Here is a 26,293-nt window from a genome sequence, read left to right on the forward strand (position 1 = left end):
GGGTTTTTTCTCCCCCATTTTCAACGATTTCACTGGAGAGTGGGTGAGTGGCTCTCCTTATGCTGTTGTGCCTGAAATAGTTCTCAGGACCTTACCATATGCATTTTCCAGACAGACTCCACAAAGAGGAAAGACTGTTAAGCCTTAGCACGACTTTAATGTTTAAAATGTATAAGATTGTTAGAAAAAATTATGTGGCTTATTTGAAATTTTCATTTTTACTTTATCATTGTCTTGGCTTAGTGATATACAGTATTTCCTGCTAATTTGGGAATATGTTTATATTAAAATGAAGGACTCCTGGGGGTGCCTGGGTGCCTCAGTTGGTTAAGCCTCTGCCTTTGGCTCAAGTCATGATCCCAGCGTCCTAGGATGGAGCCCCGCATTGGGCTCTCTGCTTAGCAGGGGGCCTGCTTCCTCTTCCCCCTCTGCCTGCTTCTCTGCCTTGTGATCTTTCTCTCTCTGTCAAATAAATAAATAAAACTTAAAAAAAAAAATGGACTCCTGAAAATCTGTCATTTGAAGTGTATATAAATCTGGTAAGGGTTTGAGACAAGTTCAGAGTTTTAACAGGATCCAGAGTAGACTAAACTCTTGCATATAATTTTGAAAGTTACCTTTTATGTTTTTATAGAAGTAACATTTTATTGACTCTAAAGGAGAAAAGGACCTGTAAGTTCACACATACGCTTCTCTTTGCTGTCTTGTATATAATTCTAGCCTTTTTTAAAAAATCAATTGAATCATTTTTTATCTGCTTCCCCCAGAAGGTAAATACTAATAATAGGCAAACTTCACATGTATTTGCCTTTGCAGAATTTACACATGTCATGTAATCATCGTTTTTTTTTTTTTTTAAGATTTTATTTATTTGACAGAGATCACAAGTAGGCAGAGAAGGCAGGCAGAGAGGGGGGGAAGCAGGCTCCCTGCTGAGCAGAGTGCCTGACTCGGGGCTTGATCCCAGGACTCTGGGATCATGACCTGAGCCAAAAGCAGTCTTAACCCACTGAGCCACCCAGGCACCCCTGTAATCCTCATTTTAAACCATGGAAAAGGTATTGTGATTCCTCAAGGGCAAGGTCTTAGAGAAATTGGTTTGCGGTTTCTCCCATCATAGTTGCCTCTTTCAGATTGTCTCCTCCTTCTGCTTCCTTTCATAAAACCTCTCTCCCCCAGTTTTTTTTTTTAAATCAAGATTACAAAAATAATACAGGAATGTAATATGAAATAAAATTCTTAACCCTTTTTTCTGCTCTCCTACTTGAGACATTCATGGATAACAGTAATATGTGCATCCAGATTTTCGTGAAATATATTTTAAGTCAATATTCTGTTTCTGATAAGTGCGTCCATAGTTCTGACACATCTGTCTTGTTTCCTTGTAGAAAGCAGATTATAGTCTTGCCTAGCAGAAAACATGAAATGGATTTATCACGTTCTGTCAACTTTATTGCTCTATATTTTCTGTTTGGCAGTCTTCATTTTCTTCTGTTTTCCTGGAAAATGCTGCAGGATGTCCTTTAGTTCCATGGAGATACTCTGGGGGATCTCATATTTATATTCTCATGGTATAAATATTCAAGCTAGATTTTAAAAAATTGAAAGTAAAAAAACAGTTTATGAAGAATTTCTAAATCCTAGCTGAAGAATGATATATAGTTCTGAATGTGGGAAGGCTTTGTAGAAATTACCTTATTACTATTTTAACCATACTTAGTATATGGTAAGTAGACTGTTAATAATCCCTTAATTTTAAGTTTTATTACTGTCCTCTTTTTCTTTGTAGGTTCGCCAAGCGGCTTTTCAGTCTCTGGGACCTTTCATATCTACTTTTGCTAATCCATCTAGCTCAGGCCAGTATTTTAAAGAAGAAAGCAAAAGCTCAGAAGATACATCAGTAGAAGACAAAAATAGGTATGATTTTTTTTAACTTCACTTTCCAGCTTTATTGCTTGTGAACGTATTTTTCATTTCTTCTATAATAAATGTTCTTTTTGGAGACTTTGTTATTTCTCTTGATTGTAAAAATGGGTAGATACTTTTAAAGAGCTATATTTTAAATACATTTGTTAAATGTCTCTTTGGTTAGTTGCATCTTAAGTGAGAAGGTGAAGACACGCATAGCACACTGAGCTTGGTCCCGGCCATAGAGAAAAGTATAAATGACAGATGTGATGATAATTTTTGAATGTTTATTTAATAAATTAGTTTTGGAATAGATGAAGTAATTGTTCTACAGTTTAAAGTGTTTAGTGTTTTAAGGGGTAAAACCTAATTTAGGAATATGTTTTAGTATGTAGTCCATTTTTTACTATTATTTTTCCTTTCAGTCAATTAATTTAATTGTGGATCTTGAACTCTGCCTGCAGAATGAGGATTATACTCTCTCAATCTAGGGGGAAAGTATTATAATGATCAGCTGATGTACTGATTAACTAGAATATCAACTTTAAGTGTAATAGGGCAACTAATTTTAAAATAAAAATGACAACTCTGATTTTTATTTTTAAATTTTTTTACATTAAAAAATTCTGAGTTTCAGCTTTTAAAATTTATACTATATACTCGGGAAAAAAGAAATCAAGCCTAATTTAGCGCATGGGAAATACACACTTTTACAGGTGTGCACTTGAAATAATTTAGAACCTGTTTTTGAAACAGTCCCTACTATAATGCTTGAGTTACCATAGTGTCTTGTCCCTCCCTTGTCATGATGCTAATGGACATTTTCTTCTGTAGGTCTTGATACTGTGATATTTGCTTTCTTGGTGTTTTGATTTGGCAGTTCTTCCTTTCTTCTCTGCTGCCTTGTTTTACCTTTTTGCCCGTTCTCCTACTGTCCTGCTGAATAGCCAAACAAACCTGAGGTACTGTTTTTTGTAAAGGAAGAAAATCACTCTAAACCTGTCTTCCTAGCAAGCAAATTCTGTCAGTTCTTTTGAAAAACAGCTGCTGCAAGGAGTTTGACAAAAATGATGATGGGGGGAAATGTTGTGTTTTTCATTTTTAAAGTCAGTGTACTTTGTTCACTACCTAATTGTGCAAAGACTATTACTTTATTTTTAAATCTGGAGAGTCTAGTAAGTGAAAATATAAATTTACAGAGAATTTTTTAGGTCAGGGGTCAGCAAACTTTCTGTAAAAGGCCAAATAATAAATATTTTCAGTCTGGCACAACTGCTAACCTCTGCCTTTGTAGGATGAAAGCAGCCATAGACCGCATGTAAGTGGATGGGCTTGGCTGCGTACCAGTAAAACTTTATTGACAAAAATAGTTGGAGTGATACCATGGCCAGTGGTTGTACTGACTGCCTGTGTAGGACATTACTGGAAGAGATATTTAAAGGTAGTTATCTTTTACCTACAAACCTTAATTCCTCTTCCATTGTAATGAGGTATGTCTTAATGTCAAGTCAGTACTTTTTGTAGCATTGTATTTTCACTATATTGTTAGACTTTATTGAAATGTGTTAATGGTAGAAGGGAGGGAAGAGAGAATTTCTGGCTAAGGAAGGAGTTGTATTAAATACCGTAAAAGCTTTTTTTGTAGTTTTACTTCCTAACTTCAAAAAACAAACAAACAAACAAAACCAGTCCTATGTATTATTAGTTTCAGAACCATTAGTTTGTTTACTCTCTTAAATACTGCACGGGCTTTTGTTCTAAGCTGTCTTAAAACTTGTTTCTTTATTTAAGATTGATTGGTTGGTTGATTATACGGAAATTAATTGAGCACCTACTATGAACCAGCTCCTATAGATAGAAATCAAGAACTCAGTTCCTGTTCTCAAGGTCCTCTCAGTTTTCCTAAAATTCAGATCTCCCAAACAAATATCTTACAAAGTTAGCAAGGTTTTGACAGTCTGTTTCCCCTACTATTGATTATATAGTTTTCATTCTGATCCTAGAAACATTTAATATCACTTAATACTCTCTGAAGCCTTTATTGATTTTAGATCTCTGACTTTGTATACCAGATTTATCTTTCACCCTAGATCGGGTTACTAATGCTTCTTGGAAGGTGTTAATAAAGGCTACTTCCAGAAGCAGAGTTAAAAATTTGTATTTGCATTTTTAAATTATGTAAAATAAGCATTCCCTTGTTTTCTTAGTTGAGCAAACTGTTACATTGTTCTCTGAATACACTTAAATTCTTTTGGTTCTCTTTGCTTTCTGTTTGAGAAGCTGTTCTGTTCCATCCGACCCATTTAACAAAGTGAACTGTCAGCGTGTTTGCTGTCTGTAGACTCACTACTTCCACGAATCTTTTCTTGAGGTTTTTTGGAAATTCAGAGCTTTTGCATCTTGGCTGTCAGCACTGGAGTGAGAGCACTGATTTCTGATCCCTATCTTTTCAGTTGTGTATTCACGTGTATCCTACAGCAGACTGCAGGTCCGTCTGCTGTGGCAGTCGAGTTCTGAGTTTTTGCGTGTAGAGCACCTTCACTGGGCCTGGCACAGAGTTGGCATAGAATAAACCTTGAATGAATCATAAGGGAATCTTTAATCTCAGAAGCCTTAAGTAGGTATACTACTTCTGTCGCTTTTGATCAATCCAGCTTAATGCCAGCTGTGTGACAGTAAAATTGATGGTTGCTGGTACAAATTTGGAAGTATTTCAGTGATGTGAAAACTTCATTCGGCTAATTCACGGTACAGGAAAGACGTATGTTCTTTGCTTTTGTGTCAGGACACACTGCTGCTTGACCAGCTGTGCCACTGGTCATTTTCTCCTGGAAATAACGTGCACTGATTTTTCTAGGCCCACAATCGGTAGTCCAGAACTCAGAGGGGTATTAATAGAAAACTTAGGTAGACACTACAGGAAAATTAACGTTCTGGTAGAGAAATTTCTGGCTTACCCTGATATTCTCGTTACTTGTTTCTCTTAGGAAATGGGCTAATTCTCTCATTTGGCAGAATCAGAGTTCTTCTCAGCTTTTGAAATGATTTTTACTTGTATAATAGCATTTGGAAATCTGACAACTAAGAATATCAGAATTTTAGTATTTAGTAGCTGGATCTTGCATTGACTAACTCCCAGCTCTGGGAAAAATTAGTGTTCAGATAACTTATATTTTTGCCAATTCATACGTGTAGTAGTTCTTCCCAGAATTTAACAGTAGGGAAATTTTTTTTTGTCTCCTTAAAACCATGCTAGGAGTTTTAAGTTTGGACAGACTAGTAATTGTAACATTAGACAAATAGAATGACTTCGCCCTTCTTTTTTTTCCCCCATAAGAATATTAAAGTTTAATCGTAATGGCGTGGTGAGAATAGTAATCAAGAAATTTTAGGCCCAAGGAATAGTTTTGCATACTGAATGGCCTTTGTTGTTGTTTGAGAGAGGGAGGGAGAGGGGCAAAGGGAGAGAGAGAATCTTAAGCAGGCTCCACTCCCAGTGCAGAGCCCAAAATGGGGCTCCATCTCACAACCCTGAGATCATGACCTGAGCTGAACTCAAGAGTCAAATGGCTAACCCACTGAGCCACCCAGGTACCCTCTGAATGGCCTTTTTAATTAGGTTCTTTTGTGTATTTTAAATGCAGGATTTTTAAAAAATTTATCAGATAATAGATGAAGACTTACAAGTTTTAACCCATTTGGTCTCTACTCCCACCAAACAATATCTTGTTACTCTAATTTTTTACATTTAGTTTTCATATCAGAAAAATGGCAAAAATAGCACAAAGAATCCATATGCCCTTCAGATTCTTGAATTGTTAACCTTCTACCATATTTGCTTTATTGATCTTTTTTCTGAATACTTTGATGTTTTAGACATGATATTCTTTTTTGCCTTTCTTTAGTATTTCACTGTGTATTTCCTCAAAATGCAGGCATTTATACATAACCATGGTTCGATTACCAAAATTAAGAAATTAACATAGGTATAATACGTCATCTAATCTAGAGACTATTCAAATTTCAGCAGTTATCCCACTAAATTTTTAAAACAGAATATGTCTTTTAAGGACCATGTGATTGGCAAATACGTAATTCATGTAGAAGACATTTATTTGGCATAACAGCATTAGCTTCAAGAACTGTTCTGGAGAGGGAAGGAATCTTAAAGGTTGCCTAAGCCTGTGTCTCATCCTTACTACTAAGGAGTAAATGTGGAATCATGGGGGCCTTGAAAGGCTCACAGGTTTAGGGCAATGCAGTGTTGGCCCTGGGACAAGGACCTGGGAACTCGGGGTCCAGCTTGCACGCCGATGTAACAACTCTGTTGTACATGCACACTGTCTATTTTGCAGTCCTAAGAATAGAAGGGAAACACCAGAAGTAAAATGCTGTCATTGTTCGGTACATTTTCAGATGACTTCTTACATATTTTTTCTATAATTTTTTCAAGTTTCATTAAAATAATCATGTGTTTTTAAAAAAACATATTTTTGAAAATAATGTGAACATTACCCTGAGATAAAGTGCAATCAGAGGGCAGTTGATAATTTCATGGGAATGTGTATGGTGGCTACTAACTAGGAGAGGACATGGGTGTTCGTGTCGCCTTCCGTTTGCTCGGTCCTGGTGAGCCTCTTCTTTAGTACCTTTTGCTGTGTGTACGTAAAGGCACACGCTGTTTCCAGGAGCACCTTTCATTTTTTTCCCCACACTCTCAAATTTACCTACACATCCATCCTTAGTTCCCTCTCACGTTTCTTATCAAAGAGGTGTGTCTTGGCCCCTTGAATCTGTGCACCTCTGTTCTTGAGCTCACGTTCTTCTTTCTTAGATAGTGCTCTTATCAGGGATAGGGTCTCCTGTGCCTGCAGTTCCTACAACTCTTTCGCTATGGCACCCCGAAAAGAATGCCTTCACTCTGATACTCATTGTGTCTTTCATGTTTCCATTCCTCTTTCTTGCCTCACGCCCATCTAAGTCCTACACCTGGCCTTCTGAACTGATGACCTTCAACTTGGTCCTTGGTGTCTGACCGGTTTCCTGTGGACGTCCCCCTCCCCCAGAATGCAACCCAGGTACCTCACTCAGCCTGTCCAAACCAGAACCCATTAGCCTTCTCGTTAGACTGTTCTTGTGTTTTCTACTTTCAGTTGGTGCTGCTGCGATTTGTTCTGTCACCCTAGCAGAAATTTGGCAGTCTTTCCAGATCCCTCTCGTTGTTTCCCATCTCCAGCCTGCGATAAATCAGTAAACAGATCCTGTTGGTCTGGTCATCATTTGAATGCGTTTACTTCTTCATAGCCCCAGATGTACTGCCTTCATTCACCAAGTCCTTGCTGGTTCCCACTTCCTACTCACCTCCGCCCCATTTTCCACCCTGCTTCCAGGATGTTTTCTCAAAAATTAACGCATCTAAAAATGCAGTTCTCCTAATTCCTGCCTTACCCCATGTAGCCCATAGGATCCATTCCAGAGGTGTTGGGTATGCAGTACGGTGGCTCTGGCAAAGTTCTTCACCCTGGTCACATTGTTTCCTTCTTGGAGCCATAAGAGACAGGGCTGTTTTCAGAGTGTGTTACATATTTTAGGTCATGCTTGCCTCTGCATATGCTTTTCCTCCCTTGAATACATGCTCTTCCCCTTAGCCCTGTAAATGTTTACTGGTTCTTCTAAGCACTGCTCCTGTCATTTCTTCTAGGCCTTTTCATCTCACCTGCATCCCGCTTCCTGTGCCCAGTGTGCTTCTGTATTTTCCACTCTGTCTGGTGGTGCTACTTGCTTACGTGTTCGGTTCTCTTGTTTGCCTGTAATTTAATCTCGCTGACCAGACCTGCTTCTTTTTCACATTTGAATCCTCAATACTGGCTTCGTTCCGTGGCTCTTAGTAGGTGCTCAATACATGTTTGTTAAATTTAACAGAGTCAAATAAAAGATAGGAGATAAACATTAAAACTTACTGTAGTGCTTTAGTTTAGATAATGGACGGTGGTAAACGTGGACTTTAATTGAGGAGCTTGTACCCATCTGCCCTTATCAACTAAGTCATGACTATTTTGGAAAACTTTTGGGAGTAGAGCTGGAAAGTATGGAAGAAATTTTTTTAAAACTTCATTTACACTAAAATGGATTTTAATACTTTGTGAGATAGTAAATAAGGATCTTTTCTAATACTGCACAGAGGTTTTTTTCCTTTTCTTTTTTATAAAAGCAAATGGGTTTTAATTCTCAGCTTTTCAGTACATCATTGGAGCAGTGGCAATACCATGATCCTAAGAATCAGACCATTTTTTAAGTGCGTTGTAGGAATTTACCTTCCTACAATTTTTCTTTAGTTTATTATTGAAATTAGCCTGGTATTTAAGAATCCTGGGATTCTACAATGTTATTTTTTCCAACTCGTGTAATGCTTAAATATCTAGACTTATGCTTAACAGATGTTCACATCTCTGAGTACAGAACAGCTGATGGAAAAAGAAGCATTACCAGTATATACACTACTCGATTTGTATGGATAATCTGTAAATTTAATATTGAACTTGTCTAAATATTTTATGTAGTGTCTCTCATTGAGTTTTTTTCAGTAATTATTTTTACACTTTCATTTTTTTTCCCCCAAATGAAACAATAAAAGGATCAGAGATCAAGAAGTTCCAGAGGATGTACAGATCAGGCCAGAGGATGTTTCTTCAGATCCCAGTATTAGTAATTCCAGTGTCAAACTGGAAAACATGGTGGAAGATCATGCTGAAACATCTAGGAAATCTCCAGGTGAAATAAGTGTCCCAATGGACAGCTCTTTACTTTGTACTTTGTCCTCAGAATCTCATCAGGAAGCAGCTAGTAATGAGAATGATAAAAAACCTGCTAACTACAAATCTGCATTACGGCCAGAGGGTGGCGCCAGTTCACCAGATTCAGCTCTCTTAGATCAGGAATTGTACAACTCCTTCCATTTCTGGAGGACTCCTCTTCCTGAAATAGATCTAGACATAGAGCTTGAGCAGGGCTGTGGGAATACTCTCAGCCCAGAGAGACCAGAAGAAACCTCTGAAGTCACCGCACCAGGTTCTTCAAATATCACTATGGCCACCAGAAAGGAACTTGAAGAAATGATAGAAAACCTAGAGCCGCACATTGATGATCCAGACGTTAAAGGTATGGAAGAGTCTATCAAGTTCTTTACTCTAAAGCAGATATAAAATATTATTTGCCAACTCTTTTTCCAGAAAAATTGCCTTTTTAAAAATTTATTTTCCCCATCATCATCGTCTTGATAAATACAATTAATCTGGTACCTAGGAAGTTTTGTTTAGATGAGCTCATCACTGTGTTGCTAACTGGAGCGCACACACACAGATTTGTTGATTTACAGATCACTCTCCCTGAAATCGTCACAGTTGTTCAAACAGTGCTTTCCAGTTTTAGTCTGGAACCCTGCCTTAACTATTTCATTCTGGGCCCTATTAACTTTTTTATAAAATAGCAGATACAGTGTATTTTAAGGAAGGACTGTGGTCTATTAACAGTAGACAGAGCTGTCTGTTCATGGAATATGTTTTAAGAGCTATGAACATTTATAACGGTCATTTGGATTTTGGTTTCTCAGTTTCGACTTTTTTCCATGGGATTACACATCTATTACCCAGATTCTTTCGTGGTGGACAATGGCCTTAAAGGCTGTTCTGTGTTAAAAAGGGCCCTCTTACAAAGGGGAAATGTGTTCTAAGTCAGTGGGTAGGAAATGAGTCAACCTGAGGCATTGTTCTGCCTGCTGGGGCTTGGGACCTGGTTTAAGGTCCGTGGGGCCGGGACCAGATAGATGCAGGTGTTGTCTTTTCCTTTGAAGAGTAAAGCCCTGCTTGTGACTCTCTATAACCATCCAGTGACATCTGAATTTCACAAAGCCGATTTTGGAAAATCTCCCATAACTACAAATCTTCAGATCGTCTATCGCTTTGTGGACTGAATAACTTTCCCTCTTTTTCTCTCCCTCGCTCTCTCTTTCTCTTTATTTTCCTTTCCTTTCCTTTCCATTTTCCTTTTTTTACCTTGTTAGTTTCAGAAGCTAAAATTTCTAAATTGTCAGTTTGCTAAGTGTTGGGAAATGCCCGTTTTTAAAGCAGATAACATGATAGATAGCTTCAGTATTCTTATAAAAACATACAAAATCTGTTGTGTTTAAACTTTGAAAATTGCATCCGTGGTGGTTAAATTCTCAGTTATCTTTATTGGCTTTAATTTGTCATTTTTAAAGATTTCCTGTTACAATTTTAAACTTGGAGAAAAATGACTTGAGTGAAGGGCAAGTTCATGTCCGTGATTGTTGAACATTAATTTAACTGGCAAATGGTCAGTTTCATTATTTTTAGCCTCTTTTGGGGGGGATTTAGTTTATATCAGTAGAATCCAGCTTTCTGATTGGACACTTGTGTGAGATTAGACACACAGCCAGTTGTAACCACCCCACTGTCAAGATACAGAACCATTCCATCGCCCCAGAACATTCCTTCACACACCTTTAGTCAGTCCTTTCTTCCCAGCCACTAGCAACCACCAACCCGCCTTCTGTCCCTGTGATTTTGCCTGTTCCAGAATACAACATAAATAGAATCAGGTAATAAAAGCCTTTTTTGAGTCTGATTTCTGTCTCTTAGCATCATGTATTTGAAATTTATCCTTGTCATTCTGTGTATCACTAGTTCATTCCCTTTTGTATAATTATTTTTATCATTGCTGTTTAATATATTCTGCAGCAAGGGCAAGAACAGGGGATGGACTATTTCCAATAGAATATTGTATTTTTTAAATCTCTCATGGTAGATTATTTTTTATGAAAACCTTACAGCCTTGCTTTCTTTGCTCATTCTTCAGTGTGGCTCCTGTCACTGTTGTTTACCCCGTGACCCAATAGTCTGCATTCTAGGACGGCTTGACGAGGTAGAGGGCACTGCGGTTTCCGTTTCCTAGCACCTTCATCAGAATCTTACTGGGGCGTTTGTCTCCTCCACCCCAGATGGGACGCGTGGAGACCCGGAAAATTCCACCTGAAACCCAGACTGTTCACAGCGGAGGGTACTCAACGCTCGATAAACATTGGTCTTTACAGGTTTTAGCTTTAAAAAAAGCTTTTAGCTTTAACAGCCCTACTATTTGTCAGTTTATTCAGTTTGTCAGACTTCAGTAACACATATTTTGAATCAATCTTATGCTCCATTTTTATGAGAAAGAGATCACTAGCTGGGCTTTTTAGGGCTGTTGTGGGAGTGCTCACTGCATTCCAGTACCCGCCAGATCTCTACGTGTTAGAGCACGTAACAGATGGTAATTGAAATATTTGAATGAGCTATGTTAAAAACATTTTTAACAAATAAGCTAAAAGAGCGTGCCTTTTCAAAAAGACCTGTGTGTACACGCGAGTTAGAGGATCCGACTTTGTTTCAGAAGGCGGCTAATCCTGTTTCACTTAAGATAGGACTGTGAATGTGTAGGCCACAGGCGAGTGATTTCAGTACAAGTACTGAATGGCAGTTTAATCCAGTCTTCCTGGTTCAGCTCTTACACCCGCTATAATCGACATCTGCTGCCCTGTTCTTGCTGCGCATAGTGACCACCCTCTCGGGACATAAGCCTTGACTCATCAATGCACTCAGCGTTACTCAGCACCTATTGCTGTGCGAGGTCTTTTTCTCAGCACTAAACACACAGCAGCAGCAAAGAGACCAAAATCCCGGCCTCGCAGAGCCCAGGAAGCGAACTTCTCACACACAAACCGCTGTGCGTCTTGGGTGCTGCAGTAAAACGTAGACAGGCAGTGTTGGGCATTTTCTCCTTGGGCTACAGAATTTCTTTTTTTTTTTTTAAAGATTTTATTTATTTGTCAGAGAGAGCAAGCATAGGCAGACAGAGTGGAAGGCAGAGTCAGATGGAGAAGCAGGCTCCCTGCGGAGCAAGGAGCCCGATATGGGACTCGATCCCAGGACGCTGGGATCATGACCTGAGCCGAAGGCAGCTGCCCAACCAACTGAGCCACCCAGGCGGCCCTGGCTACAGAATTTCTGAACTTTTTATTTCATTGCCATCTGAGGGCATGTTTAACTTGTGTTAAAATTTCAGTAACTATGCCTTAATTCTCCCTAGTATCGGAAGGTGTTTTGAAGGGCTGTACCTTAATTTTGGACACGTCCTCATTTCTAATTCTGCCATTGTGGGCAGCCACAAAGTGTCAGGAAATGTCCACCTTTTGAGTTAGTTCTGTTGCGTGTGTAAGTTTTTCTTGTCCACTGGCCTGTGGAGTGGTAAAGCCGCACTGCCCAGAGAAGGCGTTTTCGGGCATATGCTCAAGTCGAGTTTCGGCACTCCCAGGCCTCTGCATCACTTGTCCCCTTCCCTCGTCACTAGCGGCTAGTGGGCATTGTTGGGAAGCCGTGACAGGGTTGGGGCCGCTGCTTATAAGGCACCTTTTGCTTCCCAGTCTTGCTCATTTAACTCTTCCCTTCGTCAAAACATTCATGGGGTTTTTTTCTTGGTGGATTTTTGGTCAGAAAAACTTGTGTTTCCAGCAACTAGAGAGATGCTCTTCTCAAAGAAAGAGAGCCCTTTTTCAGTCCTAGAACAGAAACAGCCTGTATGGAGGGCCAAAGGGGGAAGTAGGAAAACATGAAGAAGGTGTAAGTGATCTTCTTTTCTGAAATACCTACCTAGGGAATTTGAGGTTTTTCTGGCTTTGTCTAGGGCAGTTTCAAAATCTCTAGCATTTGGGATCACCAGGCTGATTCAGGGTTGAACTCTGAGTAGCATTACTGATGCCATGTTGGCTTACTCTAGCTAGACTCATAGACTACAAAAGGAAAAAATGCCCAACCTCACCAAATGCAGATTTTTACCCAGTATAGACCCCATAGAAGAATTGGGCCATTTTGGCAGCCTTGGTCAGAAAAAATCCTCTTATTCCCTGATTGAAATCAATAAATTGTTAGGAATTTGTGACCAACCACCAGTATGTTGTATAAAAGTGAGAGATTGTTATAAAGTTTTAGCTTAACTGTACTAACTTCTTTAGGGAAGGAATAAAATTCCAAGTTTCTAGGTTGTCTCTACTTCTGAGCATGACTCACTGGGGACTCTGTTTCTTCACGAGTCCATGATGAAACCAGCCTTGGTTCCTGGGATTTCAGTCTATATTTTAAGTAAAATGCAGATTTTGCTGAAGACCCATGCATTCGGTTTTCTTAAACTTGTGGTGTATCCTGCTGAAATTTCAGCATTTAGCCCGGCATTGGATTCTACTTCATTCTCTGGGTGGAGAGTTGAAGCATTAGGTTTCCTCAGGAGTCAGTGCTAGGCTCTGTCTTTATCTTTATATATCAGTTTGTTGGGGAAGGTAACTTCACAGTATAACTCATTTAAAGTTTATGAATGTACAAATCTTAAAGTAGACAAAGAGAAATATGTAGTCCATTTCAAGAGAAATGACTCATATAAGGCATTTTCCGTGAAAGGCTTTTGATTAGTTACATCCTGGGAAACAAAAGGCATTAGGGCTCTTTCTCACACCCTGTGCACTTTATGTGGGACAAAACATTCTAACCTTTATGTATCGTGCTGTCTCCTTTGGGACTGTTTTGATTTTGTTTTGGAAACTTCAAAAGATTCCAGAAGGGAGCCTAAACTGATTGAAAGGATTAGTACAAATTGCAGCTAGAATTCTCAAAAGAATGTGCATACTTTTCATGAGTAACTCTTTATGATTAAACACCTTCAGTTTACTTAGTTAAGCAGCCAATGACCTCAATAGAATAGAAGCTCATCACGCGTGTCTCCTGTGTCTCTGTTGCCAGGGGCCTGATGTGTTTGGCCTTGAGTTTCCTGAATGCTACAGCCGCATAACAGGCGCTCAGTGAGAGCCCTCGGATTGCTTTTTTTTTTTTTTAAATAATCTCTGAGTGAAGTGGGGACACACTTTCTAATCTTTCTACTAATTAATTTCGAAGTTAAAATTGATGAGTTTTTATATTTTGAGCATCCCGGTGGATTGTTACTGAAACAAGCATTTTTGGAGGGCAGGGGGCTACATGTCTCAATTGTTTGGGAGAAGGAAGAATGCCTTACTTTAGTTTGGATCACGTTTAGAAAGAAGGTGTAACTCCAAACATAGGTAGTGGTGTTTGCCAGATTTAAGAATCACTTGTGGTAATTTGTCGTTTTGGTTTGCTACAAGCAAGACAGCGCTCACATGGGGGGGGGGGGTCTAAGCCACTAATTTCATTTTCAAAAGGAATTAAAGGAAAATAAAATAAACGGGAATAAGATATGAGATATTGAAATGTAACTGCACCAAAAATCTTTGTAATTACCGTTGTTTTATGTTGGCAGGGTTGTGTGACTGCTCTTCTGCTAAATAGCTTAGTAAGTAAGCCTTGTCAGTTCGATTCTTGCACTACCAAAACATAGTTAACTTACACTGAACTTGACTTCTTTTAATAAACTGGAGGTACCTCCAAAACTAGATAGCATTTCTCTTTCATACTAACGCAGAATAATGTACAGTAGTGGATAAACATTTTTAATCTCATGAAAGCATATTAGTTTTTTCCTTTTTCTCTCGAAGGACTAATGATTTACCGCAGTAGTTTTTTTTTTCAGCTTTTTGATGGCAGGGTCAAAAAAGTATACATTTCATTGATAACCTGTAGTGCGAACGGAGAAGAGACTTGCCCGCACGCTGCCGGTTCTGCCGCTCACATGCCCTTTCCCTGTTCCGCCCACAGCGCAAGTGGACGTGCTGTCCGCCGCGCTGCGCGCTTCCAGCCTGGACGCTCGCGAGGAGGCCAGTGATGCAGAAAGGAGAAGCGATGTGCAGGACGGGCTGGGTGTGAACGAGCCACCAAACTGTAAAATAAATCACGACGCCTCCGTGCCTTTAATCCGCGATGCTGTTGAGGTAATGCACTCAGTCACTCGTTTCTCCAGTGAGCTCCATTCCAATCCGGAGTCTTGTTGGGGAATAGTTGTAGCTGATCACTTTCTAATGAGGGCATTCTGTTTGTTGCCGATTTTCTCAGCTCGCTCTTGGCATAAAGGGAAGGTAACTGTCACCACATCCTGTCTTTGTGACATTAGTGTCATGTTCGGTGCTTGGAAGTGTAAATCCCAATCCTGTCTACATGACCATTGGAGTAGCCTAAATGTGTTAACGTAGCTCACTGCAGTGAAATAGTCTTACTGGAAACAAAGCCCTTTGTCAAGAATCATTAACTCTTCCCTTTTCTTTTTGGAGAGGTGCTTTGTTTCTGATGGGACCATTTCACTGCAGCAAGCAACACAGCATTCTGAGCGGAAGATCGGGACTTGAGGCCATGTTGCGGAGGGCCAGTGGCATTATCTGGACTCTGGAGTGTGAGGGTGGGTACTGTTATGAGCATCATCTTCCCTGTGTACTTGGAGCTGTTCTGTGTGATCCTACCCCGATCTCCTGCCGCACCCCCGCCCCCAGCCAGCATCACGTGGGATCGGTATTTCTAACCCTTGTTGAGAGAAACGCAGGGAAGGAATAGAACCACTGGTTGCCAGGATTGGTCGGTCCCAGATCAGAGCAGCCAAGCGATGGACTCAGGGAAGAATGCTGGCGTACACACCAGGGATGGAGAGGGCTCTTAGAGTGGCAGTGGATTTCTGTTTTGCTTCTTGTTAGGTGACAGCTGGTAGAATTAGAAATCTTAAAGGATACTTGTGCTTCAGAATGAAGCCCTGGCCACCTGTCATCACTGGAGATTTGAATGCTATGGTATCTCTGCATTTTAGAAGGTGTTTTGTTTGTTTTGGAGTTTTTTGGAGCTGGTGAAAAATAACATTTGTGAAATTAGAAATAGCCAACAGTAGAAGAACAACTACATAGGACATCCCGTGACCTATAAAGCACTGACCAGAAGCACCCTCCATGATATAATAATACTATCTTACAAGTAAGCTAATTTTAGATCTTGGAGCCATTTCAGAATTACTTCTCAATTTACATATTTTCATGAGTTTATTCTGGAATTCATTTGCATACATTTAGCAATGTATTATGCAAGTTAGACTCAAGTTGGGGGGGCAGTTCTTACGAGGTCTTGGGTATGGTTATAAGCTTTTAAAAGCTTGAAGAATTTGTATGTATTTATATCTTTGGGTAGTCGTGAAAGGTAAGTAACTTAGTAAGATGGTTTAAGTGAAGGACACTTACAGAAGAGACAGTTCTTCACGTAAGTATTTTTTTCCTAACAGAATATGGAGTCTACGCTTTGCTATATTCATAATGATTCGGACTTGAGCACCAACAGTAGTTTTAGCCCTGATGAGGAGAGGAGATCCAAAGTGCAAGTAAGTGACAGCACGTCTCTCTGTGGTGAGTGCCTTGTTCATTCCTCTTCGAAACCCATATCCCACCAAATGTGGTCCTCCTTACAATGAGTTCTTTTATTGCATTTTTATTAATTTATTATTAATAAATTATTAGTGATTAATAAATTATCAATGATTATTTGTAATACTAGTATATAATACGGTAAGAAAACTCATAGAGTAGAATACAAGCAGAAATCTTCCTCTTCTCACAGCTGTGATCACATTCTTCAGAGGAACCATGGATCACAACTTCCTCCCTTCCTTCCTTTCTTTCCTTCCTTCCTTCCTACCTTTCTGAGGGGGAGGGACAGAGGGGGAGAGACTTTTAAGCAGATTCCTCACCCAAAGCAGAGCCTCACCACGGGGCTCGATCTAATGACCCCGAGATCACAACCTGAGCCAAAATCAAGTCCCACGCTTATCCAGCTGAGCCACCCAGGTGTTTCTTCATAAACATTTTATGGGTTCAGAAACAAGAACACGGACCCCTTTTTGTCTGTCAAAGACAGAACCATGCTATCATACCTAGGTATTTCACGGTGCCTAATTTGCCAAGCATTACAAGATACAGCTCAATTTCAGAGATGAAAATACAAAAAATGTCCCAAAGCTATATAAAGCACCATCAATGGCGAGTTACATGCCAGTTTCAGAAATTTTAAATGTGGGGAAAATATTCTTATGGAATATTTGGGATATACTAGTTTGTACCTTGCCTCTGTATGTGTGTATGCGCGTGTGCGCTCCCTGCACCCCCAACCAGTGTTGTTTATTTTGTATGTTCTCCCAGAGCTGTGTAATGTGTACATTAACAAGATTGTGTGGACATTCTTCTTTTCCTAATGTTTATATGAATAGTTAGAAATTTATTCACTCTTAAATTTTATAGGTAATCGCTCAATTTCCATTGAAAGGTGGGTGGTGGTTTTATAAAATCCAGGTTGGTAATAGTGCCCCTGTTCTGTCCCATTCACGAGATGACGTCAGACTTGACCAACCTGGCCAGTGTTGAGAGGTGCTAGTCCTACTGTTGATGCAGCTTTTCAATACCAGTAATCAGTTCTAATCAACCCCTACACTGTATTCTGTTTTAAGATCTTCCTGTTTTTCTTCTAGAGTGGCTGCTTTTATTTACATGTATATTTTCCTTAGCATGTTTTTCTTACCTCTTCTCAGTAGATCCCTGAAACTTTGAGACTGGGTTTTTCTCTGCTCGTTGAGATGCTCTGTTATTCTTCATCTATTTAAAAATAAGTTTACTCAGGGCGCCTGGGTGGCTCAGTGGGTTAAGCCTCTGCTTTCGGCTCAGGTCATGATCCCCGCATCGGGCTCTCTGCTCAGCAGGGAGCCTGCTTTCCTTCCTCTCTCTCTGCCTGCCTCTCTGACTACTTGTGATCTCTATCAAATAAATTTTTTAAAAAATTTAAAAAAAAAGAAATAAATAAATAGAAATAAAATAAAATAAAAATAAGTTTACTCAATTTATGCCTGGCCTGCTACACTAAGTCCGGGCTGTGTGTCTCTCTCCATCAGGATGTTGTGCCTCAGGCTCTGTTAGATCAGTATTTATCTATGACGGACCCGTCTCGTGCACAGACAGTCGACACTGAGATCGCGAAGCACTGTGCATACAGCCTTCCCGGCGTGGCCCTGACCCTGGGCAGGCAGAACTGGCACTGCCTGAGAGAGACCTATGAGACGCTGGCGTCAGACATGCAGGTGAGTGTGTGTGGACGTGCCCCGCAGAGCCCCGTAGGGCTTCTGTTCATGTTCCAGCAAATACTTGGTATTACAGGAAGTCACGTGCAGAAGAGCTCAAAAGTAATACCAGAGAGCTTGCTTTTGTGTGGTCCAAGTTCTACCCTTTGGAAATTATTGCATCTGACCTGCCCAAGTTCTTAACTTACAAATGTGTTACTGTCTTAAGTTTTGTGTAGATTGTTTCTATGCACAGTGTTATAAATGCTTCTTTTATTTTCTTAAAACCTTGATAGAACGAACTGTAGTAGTTTTAGCTCTGCTGAGCTCTGGGCCCTGGGTCGGTGAGCGTTGCAGTAAAGGCCAGGGAAGCTGTATGTATGTGTGTTTATGTGTATGTGTGTGTGTACACAAGCACACATGAGCATGCTCTCCTCGAGACCTACACATTACCAACACCATCCCCTCCGAAAGAAAAGAAAATGTGAAATACTGACCCTAGGCCATCTTGCCTGGATATCCGTGTGATTTTGTGGCTCTTTTCCTAGATCTTGTTGACTTAACTTCCCCTCCTGTTAGGTCTGCTTTCTTTCTGTATCATACACCAAAATTTTGCCCCTCTTCCAGAAGATCTATTTGGTGAAATTCATCTCTTGGTTATTAAGAAAACAGTCTGGTTAGACTAATTTATACTGAGATATGAATAATTTTCCCTTAAATGTGTTGGTAATGCATTTTTTCAAGTTGTGCTGTTGACTCAGCAAGGTAGCAGTTGAAAGTAATCTTGAGAGAACATAGTTTAAGTTCCTTCTCTGACCTATGAGGTTAGCCAGGGTCCGGGTGAAGTGAATTTATCCTGTGTTCACACGCTTCTTCACCAGTGGAACTGGGTAGGGGACTGCAAAGGCCCACTCTGCAGAGTGCAGTACCCTCCACACTGGCAGTTTTCCGTCTTCGTTCCACAGGCCTTTTCACCATTCCTGTGGGGTGTGCACCTCAGGGCCCCTGGTGACTAGGAAGGCCCCAGATGGGCAGGGCTTCATGCCTCTATCCCTTCCTCTCCCCTCCCCTCCATCAGAACATCTCTGCCTTCATCTGCTTGAATGTGGGTATGACATTTTATTTCAAGAGTGGGGTCTAGTGTTTGGGATTGGGGATAAAACTCTTGCTGTAAATTCTCAGCAAGTAGAGTGTTCTAAGCTGAGTAGCAAAGTACAAAATTTTTAAACTAAAGCAACATAAAAAATGTTTTTAATGTAAACTTTCCTACATTTTCCCATTCTTACATTTCTTTAATTGCCAATTCGCTAAAAACAAATTTCATTGTTTTTTTTAACCATAAGATAGACTGTACAAGAATCAGAAGGGGAACAGTCAAGCAAGGACAATACTCACCAGCCTGTGGGACACCTGTAATTCAGGCGTCCAGTGTTCAGAGAACTACAAAGACTATGCTAGTAGTGATTTCAGACTTTTTTCCCTTTGTAAATGAAAGGAGATTAATACGTACTGTGTAGGGCTTTGAAATTTCTCTGCCAGTTTTTGAGACAGCAGGCATTTAAAGCCGAGCTTCTGTTCTTAACCATTACTTCTGTTCCGATTTAATTGTTTGAGCTTGGGAACATCCAGATCTGTTCGCCTTCACACGCCGGCTGAGAGGTAAAGTGCTCACTACTGTGTGCGTCACTTATGAATGCGGTCATCTTTATCTCTGCAGTGGAAAGTTCGAAGAACGTTAGCCTTCTCCATCCACGAGCTTGCAGTTATTCTTGGAGACCAACTGACAGCTGCAGATCTCGTTCCGATCTTTAATGGATTTTTAAAAGACCTCGACGAAGTCAGGATAGGTGTTCTTAAACATTTGCATGATTTTCTGAAGGTAACTTTTAAAATTTTTCTGCATAAAAACAGACTAAAGTTCCACTGTGGAATTTTTGGTTTTCTCTATCCACCAAGATGAAGTTTCCCTATGTGTTCTATGTAAGAAGACAGAGTCATGAGCTGATAGTGAGATGTGATTTAAAAAAAAAATGAGGGGCGCCTGGGGTGGCTCAGTGGGTTAAGCCTCTGCCTTCAGCTCAGGTCATGATCCCAGGGTCCTGGGATCGAGCCCCACATCATCGGGCTCTCTGCTCAGTGGGGAGCCTGCTTCCCTCTCTCTCTCTCTGCCTGCCTCTCTGCCTACTTGTGATTTCTCTCTCTCTGTCAAATAAATTCTTAAAAAAAAAAAAAAGTTTTAAAATTAAAAAAAAAAAAATGAGGTAGTCCCATTCTGATCACTTTAGCTGGTGTCCTTTCAATTTTTAATTTTATGAGACTGACGCGCTGCCTACTGCACTAAGGAGGCACCTTAATTTTTAATTTTAAAGTCATTACACTAAATTTCATTTTTAAACACTGTTAGATCATGATTACAAGCACTTTTCAAAATTATTGAATTAAATATATGTACAAAAATTCCATGAACATTAAGTTCGGAGGCGCTATGTGATGTTTTAAAAGTCCATATTTTAGGAGTCGGTATGGATCTCTGGTCTTGGAGGTAAACACCTGTGATCTTACAACTTGTTAGTCCTGGAATATTGTTGTTCCTTAAACTATAACCTTGAAGTTGGCTCTTATAGTTTGAAGTTTGGAGGTACAGAAGTGATATAATCCTACTTTCAAAAAACATTGGTACTGTGTTTGACACTGTATTGTTTTATACAGATCATACTGAAATTTCTCAGCCCTGCCACCACCCCCAATTCAGAATCCAATCAGGAATTGCTTATTGAATTTAAATATAGTCTCTTTAGCCCTCTTAACTCCAGAACAGTTTCCTGACTTGTGTCTTTAATGTCACAAGCATCTTTGAAGAGGCTGAGCTGCTTGTGTTGCAGATGGCCATCAGTCTACACGTGTTAGGCATTGAGAGTCGGTTCCGCGGCTTTGGCGGGCTGGCACGTGACCTGTCCGCATGTCCCGTGGGGGTAGGGCACGATCACTGCCTCACAGGCGATGCTGACTCTGGACAGGCGACTGTGGTGGTGTGGGCCCACTCCCTCCACTGTAAAACCACCTGTCACCTCCCTGATTAGTCATCACTTGGAGTCGGGGGGAGACCTTCAAACTGCAAACACTTCCCCCCCACCCCTAGTCTGTCACCCAGAGCTTTGATCCGTGCATCTATACACGGGTCTCACCTCAATCAGTCGTTACTGTGCTGGTTGTAAAATGCCAATTTTCTATTTTTATAATTCCTTCTCCATTTATTAGTTGGCATTCTCATGTAAAATTCATCTTTTCCTTCTCTCCCTCCCCCTCCTTGGAAGTTTTTTTTTTGTGTTAGGTGTGAACTCTGGAATTTTTCCTATTCAGAGTAATCCATTTCTGTCCTTGGTTCTGAACATGAGTTTGGCTAACAGGAGCCCCCGAAAGCTGCCTCCCGTGCCCCTCTGATCTGTCCCCTCACGTTAAGCACATCCTTGCTTCCGGGCCCACCTTCTCCTTTCTGTGCCCCAGCCCCGAGTCCGCTGTTTCTCCAAGGAGCCTGGGTTTTCCAGCGGAGTGCGGGAGTTAGAACTGCGACCCAGGCCGATGTGCACGCTGCTCCCTGGGGGTCATTTCCTCTCTGTAGGAACAGGACCTAGGAGTGGTTTTTGGTTTGGGTTTTTTTTTTTGTTTTTTTTTTTTAATTACTGAGTTCATATTGATAACTCCTCTTCCAGTCCCACACCATTTCCTTTCCTTTTTCACAAAAACACTTTGTGTTTTTCCTTTTCTTTCATGGTAAAAACTCTGTTCTTAACATGAACATACTCAGTCGTTTAGTCTGTTCCACAGTATACGTCAGGTAGTTCAGAATTACTCCACCGATATTATGTCCAACATCAAGTTAACCAAAAAAAGTCCAAGATTTCCTAAAGTACCTTGTTCTTGGAACATACCCTATGAACCTGTACTCTCAGTGCTTTTATTTCTGCGTGATTCTTAACTGTTCAATACAAAGTTAAGTTTGTTTGCTTCTGTATATATCAAATTTAAGGGTTTTCCCCCTTAGCAACCAGAAACCTACTTTAAAATGGCCGTAGAGCAATTATTGGGATAAATTTTCTTTCACTCAGCAAATATTTATTGAGTACCTGCCACGTGCTATCACGGTGCCAGGCACTGGGCTCACTCATGTGAGTGAGAGCACATGACTGTCCTCACAGAGTTCACGGTAACAAGGGTGCCCTAGGAATACAGTGGGTCAGTCCTACCATATGTCTGTGACCAAGGCACTGTAGGGTTCAGAGGAGATCATGCATGGCTCAGGGAACAAATATTTCCAAAAAAGATCAGACTCTTAATGGTGAATGGGATTATCAGAGAAAATGATCTTAATGTCAATTTTTAAAACAATTAGATGTACCTACTACATATGTTCTCAGAAGAATTAACTATATTATAGTTGTTGTCAAGCAGTCTAGTAAAAGTAATAATACCTATATCTTAGCAAATATTTTTTATTTTGTCACTTCAGCTTCTTCATATTGACAAAAGAAGAGAATATCTTTATCAGCTTCAGGAGTTTTTGGTGACAGATAATAGTAGAAATTGGCGCTTTCGAGCTGAACTGGCTGAGTAAGTTCTCAAAATTTACTGGACTATGTTTCGGAGGGGTATTTACTTAGTTCATCTTCACCTTTTTGCTATTTGTTCATCACTTTGTGTAGATACAAGTTTCTGTCTGGTGTACTATAAAACATTGCTTGAAGTGCAGGTCTTGCTAGCAGTGAATATATTCAGGGCTTTTTGTTTTAGTTTTTTTTTGTTTTTTACCTATTTTGCCTTTTTTTCTTACTCTGGTAAGATACACATAACCAAAATTGCCATTGGTGGAAATTTAGTATACCCGTAGTGTTGTGCAACCATTTCCATTGTCTAGTTCTAGAACATTCCAATCCCCCAAAGGAATACCATGCCTTTCCACAGTCATTCCTCATCCTTCTGTGCCCTCACCTTCTAGCAACTGTTAACCTACTCTCCGGATTTGCCTATTCTGAACATAAAAGTGGAATTTTATGACATGTGGCCTTTTGTGTCTGACTTCTTCACTTAGCATAATGTTTTCAAGATTCATTCATGCTGTAGCATGTGTCAGAACTTTATTTTTGTAACTGAATAATACTCTGTCGTATACCACTTCTCAAGATTCATTCATCCATCGATGCATGTTTGGTTGTTTCTACATATTTTATTGCTGTGACTGTTGCTGCTATGAACATTCATGTACAGATTTTTCTTTGAACACCTATCTTCAGTTATTTTGTGGTGGATTTGCTGGGTTATTGGATAACTCTGTTTAATTTGTTGAGGAAGCATCAAAATATTTTCCACAGCAGTTGTCCCGTTTTGCATTCCCACAAGCAGTGCACAAGGATTCCAGTTTCACCACATCCTCCCCTACACTTGGTGTTTTCCTTTATTTTTACCAAATTATAGCCATCATTCTAGTGGTTGTGAAGCAGTGTTTTTTTGTGATACTGATTTGCATTTCCTTAATGACTGGTGGTGGTTAACACCTTTTCATATGCTTGTTGACCATTTGCATATAATCCGGAGAAATGCCTGTGCAAGTCCGATGCCCATTTTTTAAGTGGGTGTTTGTCTTAAATTGGGTTGAGTTGTGTTTTTCTCTGTATTCTGGATTCCAGACCTCACTTAGCATTTTTAAAATATGTCTTTGCTGGGTTTAGATTGGGACTGATAGTCTTGGTGGTTTTTTGTTGTTGTTTTCTTCGTTCACTGAGTCCTGGCTTGCTGGGTTTCTGACTAAATGTAGGCACCTCTCTTCTGCCATTAGGGTGGAGGGTTGGGTCTGTCTAATTAGGAGCAAGCTGGGTTTGGGCTTTGTTGTTGCTGTGACTGCTCTCAGTGCCCGGTAAGCTTTGCTGCTTTTCACCATGGCCTGCCAGTGGCCTTTGCTGAGGGTGGGAGCTGGGGTCCCAGGGCGCCTTCTGATGTGTTAGTGTCCCACCCTTGGCTTGCAGCTGGCACGAACCCTTGGTAACTGGGGTGTCTCTTCTCCTCCCCTAGCTGGAGACTGTTGGTAAGACATGGTAGGCTTGTGCTGGGAAAGGGGAGAATCTCTGTTATTTTGGTTCAACCTCAGTCTCTGGGAAGCCCTGGGTCCCTGGGCTTTCTCAGAGACTTACCCTCTCCCCTGTAGCATCCAGTCTCTGCTTTGAATCTGCGGTCTGTGGTGGGCAGAGGTTCCTGCCCCCCGCCCCAGCAGGAGGAGACTTGTGTAGTTATCAGTGTAGGGTCTTCGCTTAAGAAGGTTGGCTGCCCTCCTCTGTGGGAGAGAGTTCTTTTCCTCTGCCACCAGCCACAGCATGTTCGCCTGTGTCCATGGGTGGGTGGGCTTTGCTGCTATAAGGCTCAGTCTCGGTAAAGAGAAGGGCCCCAGAGTGCATGGGGCTTTACGCCTGTCCCCCAGCATGTGTCCCTCAAATCCTGCCTGCTGAGCGGCCCCTCTCCAGTTTGCTTTCCTGACCCCAGATTTTCTCATGTGGTATACACCGCGGGGAGGCCAGCAAGAAAGTTTGCAGTGTCAGAAAATGGAGTCAATAAGCGTGCTTCTCATCTCTGAGTATTGTGTGTGTGTGTGTGTGTACATAAACAGACACATTGGTCATTGCTGTATTACATATATTCATGCTTATAATTTACTCTCTCCTGATTATGCATATAAATAGTCTTAAATGTAAAATCTGAAAAGCAAAAATCTCATTCCTATCGGAGGTATTTTTTCAAGGGCATTGTTGTGTCTACTCAGAGTAGCCTGGTGTACACTGTCAGTCTTCACATGTCCCCGGTTGTAAAAGGAACAGTCTCCAGGCAACCTCTTCACTTCTGTTATCCCTAGTAAATGTATCATTCCCTTAGAAGCTGCTCAGAGCCTTGACAAATAGACATCAGGTTACCTGATACTGCTGGAACGTCTTGTCTGGAAACTGATTTGTAGATGGAAGTTTCTTAGCATTCTGAACAGTTACTGTGGAAAAAATGTGTTCGTGTCCCAGTTGAATAGGAAATGCATTGCTCTGTCTCAGTTCCTGTAGACAGTTCTGCAGCATTTGTTTTCCTTACGTTTGAGTGGAGGAGAGACTTCTTGAACTTGCATAGTGTTTAAATGCGTTTCTAGATACGTACAGATTAGAGACAGCTATGCATGAGAGACCCTTAATTTCCAGTCTTTGCATGTGTTCATCTTACAAATAGTATCCAGAATTACAAATTACTCAGATGATTAACCTTTTTTCATTTATTTTAAAATTTTAATTATATTTTATTTTTATAATTCATTTTTATAGACAGCTGATTTTACTTCTAGAATTATATAGTCCCAGAGATGTTTATGACTATTTACGTCCCATTGCTCTGAATCTATGTGCAGATAAAGTTTCTTCTGTTCGTTGGATTTCCTACAAGTTGGTATGTGTTACAATTTTTACAGTTTTTGAGCAGCACACTGTTCAGTAAGCTCCTAGAGCAGAAGCTATTCCTTATATCTCTGTGCTGCGTCTTGTAGGTCAGCGAGATGGTGAAGAAGCTGCACATGGCCACGCCCCCCACGTTCGGAGTGGACCTCATCAATGAGCTTGTGGAGAACTTTGGTAGATGTCCCAAGTGGTCTGGTCGGCAAGCCTTTGTCTTTGTCTGCCAGGTACGTGAAGACTTACCCATTTGTGACCCATTTTTCTATCTGAAACTTTCACTCTTTGCCTCTCGACACCCTGTTTCTCACCTTTAAGGACCAGAGTTTTGCCTCTGGCTCTTCCCAGGTTCACCGGTTCCCTAGAGTCTCCCTAGAGTCGGCGTCTGCCATCGCACAGCCGTCCACTAGGGGGTGCCCGGGGTCCACGGCACGGGCCGGTAAATGCGGGTGACTGCGTACACTCCAGGAATCAGTGGAACTGTTAAAAAACTATCTGTGGGGACTTAAAATTATGTCCTCTTAGCTTTGAGTTCCCAAGGGCCTGGAATATTGGTTTAAAAAGAAGTAACTAAAATCTGGAGCACTTCAGTCATCTCTCAGCACTAACATTCGCCAGTATTCTGGTTTGGTGGATTAACGGGCAGATGTGAAGCTGCTGTTTGTCTTTCCTAGACCGTCATTGAGGACGACTGCCTTCCCATGGAGCAGTTCGCTGTGCATCTGATGCCGCATCTGCTGACCTTGGCGAATGACAGGGTTCCCAACGTTCGAGTGCTGCTCGCCAAGACACTAAGACAGACTCTGCTGGAGAAAGGTGGGTGTCTCGTTAGGAAA

General features: G+C 40.7%; 1 protein-coding gene across 4 annotated transcripts in view; it reads left to right on the forward strand.

Moving 5' to 3' along the window:
* PPP4R1 (protein phosphatase 4 regulatory subunit 1) overlaps positions 1-26,293 on the forward strand; it is a 61,663-nt gene that overhangs the window by 33,346 nt on the left and 2,024 nt on the right. For all 4 annotated transcript variants that reach the window (XM_059409185.1, XM_059409183.1, XM_059409184.1 and 1 more), the window contains 10 exons: positions 1,790-1,917; positions 8,543-9,066; positions 14,679-14,851; positions 16,174-16,269; positions 17,827-18,012; positions 19,709-19,870; positions 22,499-22,599; positions 25,335-25,455; positions 25,553-25,687; positions 26,132-26,273. In XM_059409185.1, the coding sequence (XP_059265168.1) occupies positions 1,790-1,917; positions 8,543-9,066; positions 14,679-14,851; positions 16,174-16,269; positions 17,827-18,012; positions 19,709-19,870; positions 22,499-22,599; positions 25,335-25,455; positions 25,553-25,687; positions 26,132-26,273 (1,768 nt within the window). The remainder of the gene's footprint in view (positions 1-1,789; positions 1,918-8,542; positions 9,067-14,678; positions 14,852-16,173; positions 16,270-17,826; positions 18,013-19,708; positions 19,871-22,498; positions 22,600-25,334; positions 25,456-25,552; positions 25,688-26,131; positions 26,274-26,293) is intronic.

This window comes from Mustela nigripes, chromosome 8, assembly GCF_022355385.1.
Source record: "Mustela nigripes isolate SB6536 chromosome 8, MUSNIG.SB6536, whole genome shotgun sequence".
Taxonomy (NCBI): domain Eukaryota; kingdom Metazoa; phylum Chordata; class Mammalia; order Carnivora; family Mustelidae; genus Mustela; species Mustela nigripes.